At 38.0% G+C, this 13,571-nt stretch overlaps 1 protein-coding gene across 1 annotated transcript in view; it reads right to left on the bottom strand.

Moving 5' to 3' along the window:
- Nucleotides 1–13,571, bottom strand: part of carmil3 (capping protein regulator and myosin 1 linker 3) — a gene marked incomplete at its 3' end in the record, with an annotated part of 127,718 nt that overhangs the window by 85,561 nt on the left and 28,586 nt on the right. The window contains exons 3-8 of the mRNA XM_024274320.1: nt 13,497–13,547; nt 8,143–8,202; nt 7,941–8,062; nt 760–854; nt 346–416; nt 177–250 (exon numbers count right to left, since the gene is read on the bottom strand). Of these exons, the coding sequence (XP_024130088.1) occupies nt 177–250; nt 346–416; nt 760–854; nt 7,941–8,062; nt 8,143–8,202; nt 13,497–13,547 (473 nt within the window). The remainder of the gene's footprint in view (nt 1–176; nt 251–345; nt 417–759; nt 855–7,940; nt 8,063–8,142; nt 8,203–13,496; nt 13,548–13,571) is intronic.

A 13,571-nucleotide genomic window follows, 5' to 3' on the forward strand; every position in this document is an offset into this window, starting at 1 on the left:
TGATCTATTAAGCATAGATTGATTCAGATTGATTAATTGATACTTTTTTAATCAACCCAGCCCTGCATCATTGGATGCAATATCTTCTACCAACTTTCACAAAAGTGGATCCTACGTTTCCAGCCAGGATAATCTTGCATTTGGTTATGGTCGTGGATGCTCAGAAACTGGGTCACCTGCTATCCAAGTGGCTGAAATCCAGCAGGTTGAACTCTCTGTTGTCCTGAGAATGGTAGATGGTGTCGACATCCTGAAAAACAGAAAGAAAGACAGAAAATAATAAAAAAGGCTGTTTGATCAATGATTCACAACCAATAATAAAAAGAAACAATAAAATCTTCTCACCCACTGCACTTCTTCTTTGCAGCCAATTCCGTTGTAGTCACAGAGAGCAGCATACGTCTCCGAAAACCCACCTGGAATGAGCAAACAAATCCTAATTATACCATAGCAGATAACAAACAGCAGAGGGAGCGTGAGCGGGGGGGAGGAAACATGTAGAAAAATGAAAGAGAAGAAGGCAGAGATGAAAGAGGACATCAGATAGACCCAGACAGACGGGGATAAGCCGCAGACGCTGAGGTGAGATGAAAGCCCAGAACAAAAAGAAAAAGAAAAGCTCTTCTTGTAGATTAAGAGGATTACCATCAGAAAGTGATCACATCCACCAACAGTAGTCCTCTGACCTACTTAAGGACAAGTCCCCCCAAAAACTGATCAGAAACTCGCAGGATGCAAACAAATATGCGACAGACTAACCGCATGTTTTAGGAGGCTCTAAAGGAGATTCGGAGTTTGGAGAAAACTTGTGGCTCCCGTCAGGTAGATCTCCCTCTGCTCTGCAAATAGGAGGACTGAAAGGAGAAGGAGGAAAAGGTTAAAAGTGCAGACAGCCTAAAGCTGACATGCTCACAATACGGATTCCCTTATAGAGTAAACAAAGATGTTTATCTCATTTGAATGCTAAAGTTCTTGGCAAACGGAAGATTCATTAGCATTACAAAAGGTAGAAGCTATTTGTGTGTATATGCTAAAGGATCAGGTCAATGAAATGGTTGTTGCGTCCAAATACTTTCCTTGGTAATTCAAATATTTGTAGCTCGTAGCCACAAAAAAAAAAAAAGTGAAGCAAAAAAACTGCAAAAGTTTTTATTACTTTGCAGCGTTTCCTGTTTTGACCATTCTGACCAAGGGGATGGAACACCTTTAAGTCCGTATCACGCTGCCGCTAAGTACATTTTGAAGTACTGGTCTTTCATGATACTTCTATGATAGATGCAATTCGCAAGTGTTTCATCATTCATTGATGTGCGTAGATGTCCGTCGAGGGTTTCGTCGAGGGTTGAGACTTTTTTGTCGGTTGAAAATGACACAATGAAGTGTATTTTACGTAGTTTATTTGCAATTATTACGTAAATCTTATGCAAAATTTTTGCGAGAAATTTGTGGCTTTCCACAGCAGCTCCACGTATGTCCAACAAACTTTTCACGGATGTACCACTGATGTATAACTTTTATACTCCATAAATGGCCCACATATCAGAACACGTTCTCATACCCAAGTCGCCACATATTGACGTTTGGTTAATGACCCTTTAGCGTCACTCTCTGATGTTTTGGGTGTCCTCTTCTTGTTGTTTTTTTGACGTGCTGGCTGTTTGTAAAATCAAGGGTCTGCAACCCCAAGGGCGCGGTACCGGACGTGGACTGGTCCTCGGTATGCAGCTGGTATGCGGGTTAGAGTACTGGTGCAACCCGCATCCCAGTATTGGACCAGTTGCAGTTCGTGGCCCTAAGGTTTAGGGACTGGTAAAAATTTTACAATCGATCAAAAGATCGGAGAAGGACTTGGGTGAGGTCAGTTTGTCTCATTATTTTTCTTTTGTGTTGCTTTTGTGTATCTTATTAGTTAAGTTTTATTATTAAAAAAAAAATAACATGAATATAAAATGATGCTTCAGATTGTACTTTACACATCAACTTCTACACTTAAAGCTTCTTAAAGTGTTCATCTTCTAAAGTTGCAATTCTTATAAAACAATTGTTGTAAAACTCCATAATAGTGCATTAAACGGCCCAACTCGGTGGAACAGATTTTTCTTCCTGCACATTTTTGAAGGAAACAACATCTTGAACATTAAATTTTAACATAAATAGTGTAGAAGCATAAAGTTAAAATTTCTTTGAGTAAAATAGATCTTCAGTTTTGAAATGAAGCAAAAATGTGATGTAAATTCAGAATCCTATAGTTAAAAATGAAATGAATAATGCATTTATAAAAAGTCAGGTAACACTTTAAAATAAGATTCTTGTGTTTATAGTGTGTTAATAAGACGTTTATTAGCACACTAAGCTAAATAAGGGTTATTAACATCTACCATGAGATAATTGTCTATGAACTATCTTACCTATTGAGTGTTTTGCAGCACCTCATCTAAAGAGTTAGCAAAAGTCGGTTTTACATTTGTTGTGTATCACAGATTTCATAACAAATTCAATTTGAATTGAAAAATGAATAACATATTTGTGAACAGACGAGCTGTAACTGAGGGACACTTCTGTGAGCAGAAGTGAACCCAACTTGCTGACTTCATTTTTTTAAAACTACTTTGAACTTATTAACCTTTCTGGTGTTAAAAGGCAATAAAACTAATTGTGTTCAGTATAGAATTGGAAAGAAAAAAAAAAAAGTTCGTATGTGAAGACGTGAAATATGAGGTTCTATAGTCCAACGATAAATACATTTCTAAAAAAATGAATCTTTTTTTTCTGCGTCCAGCCTTTTGCTGTAAATCTTCAGCATTTAGTGAACTGTTGGCAGCAACATCTGAACACAGACCCATAAATCTGCTCAGAGTGAAATGCTAATTTAAAGGGAATGTGGTTCAAACTGCTTTGCAATCAGGTTACGGCCCACTCGCCGGCTCATGACGATGCTGAGTCATGCTTCTTTTACAAAAAAATCAATTTTTTGCGGGAATGCAGACACTGTTGACCTTACATTAATCAAACATATTTTCCAGGATTATTAGACTCGCTTCATAAAAAATGATCAGAGGAACCAGAGAGTCTTTGAATTGGAAATTTTGTTCGGTTTTAGTTGATAAATGAAGTTAGACTCAAAAAGAAATGGATCCAAATCCCAAATCTACTTTTGATTAAACATCCTAAAATCAATTATTTTGCATTGACCGTCCTAGAGCAGTACTCAAAATCCCCCTACTGGCCACCATTTTAAACAGTTTTAATTGTAATAAGAAAAGAAAAATGCGATCATAGAAAAAATGTATATGATTTAAAGTAAAAGTAACAACCAGAACTAAACGTGAACCGCTTTCTAGAACATTTTTGAAGAGCACACAAACATGGCTGACCTTCCAGATCTCGTCATTCGATCGACTTTAAAGGAAGCATTTTGGCTTTCATAATGTCGAGGGTCAATTGTATGAAAGTAACGCGGTGTGTAAGTTATGTCACACCCAAATTAAACATGCAGGGAACACAACACATTTTAGAAATCACAATGCGCTGTAAAATGTTACAGCATTATATTATTAAAGGTTATTGAGTTTAGGGAACATTTTCCCCCTTAAGACGCAGGGAAAGATTTCTAATGATAAATTACATATTTTTAATTTTAGAATTTTTAATAAAAGTCAAACAATAATACTGATCTCGCTTTTTCTTAAAAATTCACTTTGTTAGAGAAAAGTAGAAGTGTAAAAGTGTAGAGAAACATTTCTTTTTTTTTTATTTTTTTTATTTATTTTAAGTTTTTTGTGTGTGGGGTCATGGGTGTATGTGTTATGGGGAGGGCGTGTGTGTGAAGGGTGGGTTGGGCTTTTACTGTTTATGCTTTGTTTTTAATTGTAAAGCGCTTTGAGTTGCTCTTAGTATGAAAGGCGCTTTTATAAATAAAGTTTGATTTGATTTGATATGATTTTAAAAAATGCAGATATGGGATGCCTTAATAATTGTTTCATAATCAAATCGTTTCATAATCGAACCGTTACTTCCTGAATTGTACTTGAATTGTGAGGAGCCTCAAGATTCCCACCTTTAGTAGCTATTCGTGAACGTTTAGAGTTTTGAACACGGAGGCCCGAAACATGAATCTATTTACATCTACATAGACCAGGGGTGTCCAAATCCAGGCCTCGAAGGCCAACCTCCAGCTAGTTTTCCAAAAATCCAACCTTATCTGCTGCTGATTATCTACATCAGGTGTTTTTGGCCAATAAGGATCTTCAATGGCAGGTTGGTTGGAAAACATGTAGGACACCGGCCCTCGAGGCCTGGATTTGGGGACCCGTGACATTGAGTTTTCTTTAAAAGTGGACGCTTAAACGCACATTTCCAAGCCAGATGTGAACATAGGATAAGAGTGTCTTTATTAAAGGGGCCCTACCATGATTTTCTTAAGCCTTTCAGAGTGAACTATATCCATATATATGATCATATATTACATTTGGACCACTAAAAAAGAAATTATTTATGAAATATTAGTTATATTTCGTGAGTTTTTTCCTACCCGGAAGTAAAACGGCTGAAGCTCCACCTGTTGCAGCTGCTGTCTACTTCATGACGTCATCCCAGACTAAATCCGTGTCTCTGTATTTCTACCACGAAATAATCCAAACTTCTTCAAAGATGGATGCACATATGATATATCTGCCTTTAGTAGGTCTGTCCAAATGTTGTCCGATATCAAACCGTGGCCTTACAAAGGTTGGAAACCGCGATCTGAGATGACTGCATTTAAACAAGGCATCTGTATTCTGCAGGAGAACTGGCCTACAAGTTAATGAGTGACACTTTGATTTGAATCTCTGTGCTCTCAGCAGCAGGTTAGATGAAAGATAATGATGATTATATAAACATTCTCAATCATCTCTGGCTGAGCTGTGACTAAACTCCCTTTTCAAAAAGGCACATTCATGCACCTGAATGGCTCCTCCAAGGCTCACACTAGAAGCCTCCTCTTCTTCTCCTCTTTACAAAATGATCGTCACATTTTATTTTCATGATTAAAAGTTTTTTTTTATTTTTTTTAAAAAAAGGTTATTTTTTAAGCATTACTAAAAGAATGAATTCCAGTCAAAGGCTAGATGCTATTGAACTACACATCATCAGATAGTGTTTAAGTTTCTATGAAAAAAAAAAAACCAACAACTTAAGTTTAAGTTTTTAAAAACAACAAGAGATTCAAAGAAATGAATGAAAGAAGTGCGAGAATAATTCTGTGATTGACGAACATAAAACATAAAAGTAGTTTGACGTTTATCTTTCGACAGAAATTATGCCATAAAGTAAACAACTGAGAATAGACTCGTATTTATGTAGCTGTTTGGCTAAAGCTACACGCACGGCCCTCAGCGAAGAGCATTTCATCAACCACTTAAAACACCTGCCAGTCAATTAAAAGTCTGGGTAAATCTATCCAGACCTCCAGATCATTTTATTTTATTGCTATTAATGGCCCAATGTTATCTTGACAAAATATATTTTTATGGAGAGTAAAATATTGAAAGTTATTTATGGTTTAAGTTGATTTATTCTGGAATTATATTGCAACCTATTTTTTTATTCATAGCTACGTAAAAAAGTTACATTTTTTAAGTTTAAAAAATTTTGTTTTAGAGCGTTCAATAAATGTTTGTTGTGTTTGGCCTGCGACATATGGAGTGTTTTGGATGTTGGCACCCTGTGCATTTGAGTCTGAACCTCCTGTCTTATGAGAGTTTTTATGACCATTTTTAGGCTCTACGTATAAAACGCGCAACTATCAAGTGTGTTGCCAGTTAAACCGAGTCAAACATATAAATTTGGTTTGGTGAACTCAGACAAAGAAACAAGCCTGACAACATATGCTTTTTTTTCCAAAATAAAAATAAACCAAGGCTACTGTCTCGACACGATGATAATCCATATCCACCCTTCTAAGGATGCTAGCAATGAAATGAAGTGCTTTTGCATTGTGTCTAAATTCAGAAATTAGCAAGGCTTTGACATTTCACACTAAGCCTCTACCACCTTTAGGTGGAAGACATGCGCTACCAAACAATAGAAAAAGAAAAGAAGAGATAGCCCCTCCTTGCTTGTCCAGTGTGAACACCATGGGCTAAACGGACATTCAAGAACCTGCGTTTAGCGCGTTTGTTAAATGTGTGAATGTAGCTGAACACTCAATGACAGCTTTTTTCAAAATGTTCCCTGCTATATTTAGAGCGCACGACCCTTAATCTTGTTTTTCAACAAATCAGAAGCGACACCTAACTACATCTGTGACCTTAATCCCTACTTTATCATCACAACCATCATCAAAAACCATTTCTGTACTACCTGCTTTAAGCAAGTCAGGAGAGCAGCACAAATCGGTTGACAACAACCTCCGCCTCATGCCTGTGCACCTTTATATTGTCTTTCATCTTCTCACTCGCAAGATTAATTTGCTTTGGTGCATAATAAGGATGATAAACGGTGGGAAAAAAAAAAAAACCTTGATGCATCACAGGGTTCAAAACATACCCAAATGAGACACTAATAGAAGCAGCTTTGTGACTCTCTGTTGATACAGGAGGGGAAAAAAAAAAAAAAAACTTTAAAGCTATGTTCACATCGCCTTTGGCAACGTGCGTCCAAGTGGTCACCTTAAATAAAAAGTCAGTGCATATTAACACGCATTTTGGATTTCCACATTTAAAACTTACGCAAAGCTATGGACATTTTAAGAACCATATTAACCGTATTCATACAAAATCAATCATGATGTGTAGAATACTGCTTTCTTTCACCGACGCAGTACAAGTTTGGCGTTAGTTCTGTAGCTGCTACTACCACGGATCATATGTTATTTAAACCTAAAAAAAATAACAGGATTCAGGTGGTAAAAATTGATGGAACACTTATTTCTTTCGTACCTGATTATCTGATAATGCACACTTTGGAGAGCAGTATCAGAAATTGACAATGCCCTGCAAAGTGCACATTATCATTCTGATAATTCACACTTTGTAATTATCAATTTCTGATAATTCACACTTTGTAATTATCAATTTCTGATAATCATTCTGATAATGCACACTTTGAAGGGTATTGTCAGTTTCTGAGTATGCCCTTTGAGGTGTGCATTATCAGAATGATAATCCATACTTTGAGGGGCATTGTCAATGTCTGATAATTCCCTTCAAAGTGTGCTTACCGGAAATTGATAATACACACAATACTAAAGCCTGAATCATCGGACGCTTTGCACTCTATCGAGCATTATCCCTTGTTTATATGACACCAAGTCTTTCATATCTCAGCATAGAAATGTGAAAGAAAATGCCTGAAGCAAGATTCAAGAATTTCACACCACATCAACATTTGACATCAAGCCTCTTTTTTCTATAAGTGGTGGATGAGTGCTAATATAAGGTATCAACTGTTCAGTGGGATATACTCCCATTCTTGATGGCGTGTCACTTGTCCGGTGTGTCCGCAGCCCAGCACAAATTAAAAAGTTTGATGTGTGTCAACTGTTTCTCTTTTTCAAATTGTCTCTGGGACATCCAGTTCGTACTTCACTATAGTGCAGGATTGGTTGTATGTCTGGAGGGATCAATATTCCTGTCAGTGAACTGGGTTGCTTCTCTGTTTTGCAACATGATCTGCTTTAAAATGCAAGAACACCACAGTGCGTGCAGCTAAAAGTTTCCCCGTGCCAGCTGGCCGGTTTAATTCAGCTGAAGTCACTGGTTTTTAAGCTTTGACACAGAAATGGACTTCATGCAAATTAAACAGAGCAACGACACAAAAAAGAAAAGCATGAATGTGAAAACTGGCGGTGCCAGCTTGCCAGCTCAGAGGCGAGTCCTAAAAGTCAGCCAACTTTTCCTTTTCTTCTCAAAACACCATTAAAAGGAGCCAAAGACTAGAGCCTTCCAGTGGAGACTTACGCATAAATTGAGTTGTGGAAGACCCGGGAGAGAGCGTAGTTGATGTGGCTGACCACATGATCCAGCTGGTCCTGCGTCTGCAGCCTCAGCGAGAACGTGGTCTTGTCTGTGTCGATGACGACCTGCAGGTGGACATGGCAGCTCCCCAGCTGTAATGACTTGAATTCAAAGGATAGCTCAGAGGAGAGGAAAAGGGTCAAACCTGGTGTTCTGGGTAGGTGTTCATTGCCCTGATTTCCAAGAAGTTGAAGGTTACCTCCACCTGGAATGAGCAGAAACAGGCAGGGGGGCTTAAACGGCCTTGCAGATACACATCTTTCACAAAATCCTTATTTTTATACTCAATAGTAAAAAAAATGCATAATTTGCTTAAAATATACATACAAACATCGTGATGATCACTGAAATCATATACAATTGAGAGAAAGTACATATAAATATGAACAAACTAGCGAAGAGAAGACAATGTTTTTGAATTATTCATCAGGAGATGCAAGAATCCCTGCTATAAAATACACTTTGTAACTGTCACAAGCTCAGTTTCCATTACACATAGGCACAAAGTTTTTTCAAAAGTCTAAAAATGTAAAAAAAAAACAAACAATTTTGCAAATCCGTTTAGTCATAATTATGTAAATAAACACAAACCAACTCACCAGGGGCCCGTTTCAAGAAGCAGGTTCAACAAATTTAGAGTTCGAACCTGAACTTAGAGTCACTGGACTCAAAATTCTCAAACTCAGGGTTTTCGGTTCCAGAACAGCTGAAAATGTTTGATTCAATCAACTTGAAGTTGTCAGAACCAGAACCAGGTGTGAGCGTCGCGACCATTAAAAGCCCTGATCAATGGAGCAAAGACAGCATGATTCACCATGGCAACGGATCAAACAGCTGAGTTACGTACTTCCGGCGAGGGAAATTGATAAATTCCTTCAAGCATATGCGACTATAGGAGAACCTTTACTGCAAGAAAAGCAACACAGCTGCAGCGGTAGAACAGAGAGAAAATATCTGCAGTTATTTGAATCATTTCTAATAATGAATAAATAATGTCAGGAAGGTTATTTTGTCTCTTGTTGAGTAAGGAGTGGTTTTTGATCTGTTACCAATCTAATAAGTAATCTCCGTGATCGTAACCCCCCACCTACACACACAGATATCACTGCACGCTAAAAAGAAACTGTAGCTGCCTGGCATATGTTAAAAAGTATTTATTTAATTTTAATTCTCAAGACTTAAAAAAATAATGGCCGAATTTTTTTAAACTTAAAAGTACCTTTCCGTGGCCGGGAGTCGAACTCGCTACCTTGGCAGTGGGAGGCAGCGTTGCTGTCAATTGAGCTAATATCTGACGCAAGGTCCAGATGGTGGATAAGTACACATACTTCTCCGGTGTTTGACATTCCTTGATTCCTATTGTTAAGGGTTTAAAATAAGGAAAATAAAACTGTATTTTTTAATAGCGAGTCCCTGGAAAAACTAACTATTTAAAATATTGCTGAAATAAAAATGAATTGGGAAACTCCAGTCAGTCGACTCGTGTCCTCCAAATCCTCTACCGACGTAAATAACATTTCCTCTGGATTAATCAGCCTCCTCTCTACATGATCCTCTATGAATGAACGTGTCATTTTGGTTTCTGCGTGGTGAAAACGTGACGTCTCTAATGTGAATGTTCTCTAAATGTTAATGAGGAACTCATATTTGATCATCTTTCACTTTAAAAAGGGGCGGAGACCGCAGAGAACTCTAAGTTTCCTGAAGAAAACCTGCTACCGACCAGGTTTCGTTCACAGACTCAGTTACCATAGTGATTGATTCTGAGTTCAGCTTAACCTGCTTCTTGGAACGGTCTTGGTTTCGCCCACTTTCACGGGTTTGAGTTATCCCTCTTTCTGAAACCGAAAACTCAGAGTTTTGCCGAATTTGGAGTTCACGAACTCAGAGTTCCAACAAAACCTGCTTCTTGAAACGGGCCCCAGATAAGTTATTCATCAACAATACTTTGATTTACAGCAGATACATTCACATTAATGTCACAATACGTGCTTATCATCATCTATCAAAGGAGACGCCGGCGTCTTATTCAGGCCATGGAGCGACAAGCTAGGTGGGAGTGGCTATGAATGAAGGGATTATGGGAAAATGTAGCTGGTGATTTTACAGAGGAGCTGTGGATCCAAAAATAACGCTCAACTTTTGATGAGCTGTGTGATCCCGTGGGACCACTTGTGGCGCCCGCTGAGCAGTGCCAAAAGCCTGGTTTCAACCGAGTGGTGCGGACCAGTCTTTTGAGCATTTCCATTTTAAAATGGACCCATTAAACAGTACCAAATTATATCTCAACAGTTGTAGGTTTGTTGAAATGTGGAATGGAATGGTTGGGGCCGTTGTAGCCACCAGTTGATTGACAGAAAGTGATGGCGACAGCAGAAAGCACCAATATAGCCATCATTTAACCCTTAACCCCTGTGCTATCCTAGGTATGTTGACGTTGAGGATGGTGTCATTTGGACATCACAACATAAAGGTTCAAAAGGTTTTCTTTTAATTGTCGCAAATTCAATTTGCGATGATTTCATAGTCGACGGAAACACAGCTACAAAGATCGCTAAAGATCTCTACGCCTTTTTCAAACAACATTTTCCAGCTCCATCCATAGATGCCTAAACCTTGTGCTATCCGAGGTATGTTGACATTGGAAGTGTGGCCATCTGGACCCCCACAAGACAGCGCCCGGAAGGTTTTTTTTATTTATTTATTTTAATGATTTTAGATTTTCACTGGTGTCTATGGTAGACATGAAATCCTGTCCACCTTTGTCCACCGTTGTTATGAGAGGGATAACACAGGCTGGAGTCATCTGAACTCCATAAGGGGCACAAGGACTATTTCCTTTTGGGAATAATTGGGTGTTTTTAGCTATTAGTTCTGAGTCTAACCCAGGGGTGCCCAAATCCAGGCCTCGAGGACCAGTGTCCGACATGTTTTCCAACCAACCTGCTATTGAAGCACCTTATTGGCTAAACACACCTGATAATCACCAGGTAATCAGCAGGCGATAAGGAAGGGAATCAGGAAAACAAGGAGCAGGAGGCCGGCCCTCGAGGCCTGGACTTGGACACTCTGGTCTAACCCCTTTGGGAAATCTATGTCCTCTGATCAAATTCTTCTTTTGACACTAAAAGAAACACATTTCCCCACACTGCCTCGCTGGTCTAAAGATTTAACCCTTCCGCTCTCTTAGGCTTGTTTACGTTAAAAGTGGGGTCATCTGGACCCCACAAGACAGAGCGCTGTCGATCTTCACTGGTGTCCAATGACAGACATGAAGTCTTGTCCACCTTTGTCATGGAAGGGCTAACACCTCAATGTAAGGGTGGGGTCATCTGGACCCTATAAGAGAGCACGAGGGTTAATGTGGTTTGCACACCCTTGATTAATCCCATACCACAACTGTGCCTCCTCCGTGTCTCAAAGTGGGAGTCCCGTCGTGTTTGGTTTCTACATTCAGGAACACAGAGCGGATGTTCCTTACTTTATTCAAAGGACGTTTCCCCAAAGGCTTTCTAACATGCATCATTGCAATTATTTTAATGGTTTACTCTCAAAGTCGTGTCCTTTCAGGTCGCCTCTCATTAAGTCCACTTTGGCTCAAGCAGCAATGGAACCTGCGATCCGACACTTGGAGTTCAGCTTTATTATGCTTGCTTGTTCTGCTTTCTTTGGTGAACATTTTTCTTCTTCGTCTCTTCAGTTTGTCCTAATAGTTACCGGAGCATCAGGCAGCTTGGAGACAGAGTTTTTATCTTTTCATAGCTTTTATTTTAATTCACACATTTCAAGTTGCCTTTCCCCTTCTCCTCCTCTCTAAAGTTCGTGGTCAGTGTGGTAGACGCCACGTCACCGAACAGCACTGCAACTATTTTAAAGCCCTTCCACATTGCAGACTGACTGATTACACGTTTGACGACACTTGTGTCCCTGATTAGAGGACAAACTGTATATCTCCATGTCCCCGTGGTCGAATGATTCATAAATCCTCTTCACAAGTACAAGTTTTTTTGCCCAGGCTTGTTTTACTTATAGAATTTTATCAAATAAGATGATAAAAGTAATAGAGAATTTTATTTTTGGTGTTTTTTGGTGTTTGTAGCATTTTTTCTGACAATAAAATACATGTATAAAGAAAATTAAGATTAAAATTCAGTTTTTGAGTATTTATTTATCCAAATTGTGGTGAATTGGGAGCAGGCGGAAAAAATTATGTTTAAAAACAACTTATTTGTGAAAATACGCTGGGGAAGCAAAAACCAGCCCACAAATCCAAGATTACTTACAAATCAAGAATTACGCACAAATAAAAAAAATTACGCACCCATAAATCCAAAATTACGCACAAATTAAGAATTACACACAAATTAAAAATCACGCACAAATCCAAAATTACACACCAATTAAGAATTACGTACAAATTAAGAATTACACAGAAATCCAAAATTACGCACAAAATAATTAAGCATCCACAAATTAAAAATTACACATCAATTAAGAATTACGTACAAATTAGGAATTACACATCCAGAAATCCAAGATTAAGCACATATTCAGAATTAGGCACAAACCCAAAATTACGCATGCACAAATTAAGAATTCCGTTGGCATAAATTAAGAGTTAAGCACAAATCAATAATTACACACAAATTGAGAAATACACAGGCACAAATACAAAATTACACACAAATTTAGACTCAGGGATGCACAAATTTGAATCTATACACAAATCAAGAATTATACACACCCAAATTAAAAATTACGCACAAATTAAGATTTACGCACAAACAAATCAGGGTGAGTCCATTTTCTCTCCACAGTCACATGTCTAATGTGAATGTAGAATTAGAGTTGTCTGAAAATGTGCACTAAAACATAAAAGAAATGGATAACTTTAAAGTTAAAAACACAAAAAATACTCCCCAACTTTGTTGACTAATGTATATAAAAATAAATGTATAAATGTATATTTTTATTGTACAAATAGGGAACAAACTGGAGTTTTACAACTACTTTAAGTAAAAATTAACCTTTAAGATGAGATAAAATCATAGAGTCAAGTACAGTCCGTCAACAAGAAGCATTTTTCCATTAGAAGAAAAACCTAAATATTATGAAAAATACTTTCACAATGAGTTTTATGTCCTTGCAGGACTTTTTCTTAGAAAAAAAATCAATATCATAAAAAGCACTTGGACATAAAAGCTGATTTAATTGGGAATTTAAACTCTAAAAGTGTGATACTTTCAACTCTTGCCAAATATGCCAATAAACATATTTCACATAAAATCTCCACTTCCTCTCTGGCCTCGTGCACCCCGGCCCCGATCATCTTTATCCTCACCATTATTCATCGCCGCAATCATCCGCGCAGTCATCCAAGTTATATCTCCTGCACTGAAAATCTTCAGCATTTTTCTTTCCTCCTTTTTTTGTTTCAACTCTATCAAATTACCTCAGTTGGCAAGTGAAAGTCATAAAATTTCAATGTGGAACATTTACCTTGGTGGGCACTTTGACAGCAAAGAGATACAGCCTCCATGTTGCCAGGACCTGCGGGGAGAAGGCATTTAGTTT

The sequence above is a fragment of the Oryzias melastigma genome, linkage group LG17 (genome assembly GCF_002922805.2).
Source record: "Oryzias melastigma strain HK-1 linkage group LG17, ASM292280v2, whole genome shotgun sequence".
Taxonomy (NCBI): domain Eukaryota; kingdom Metazoa; phylum Chordata; class Actinopteri; order Beloniformes; family Adrianichthyidae; genus Oryzias; species Oryzias melastigma.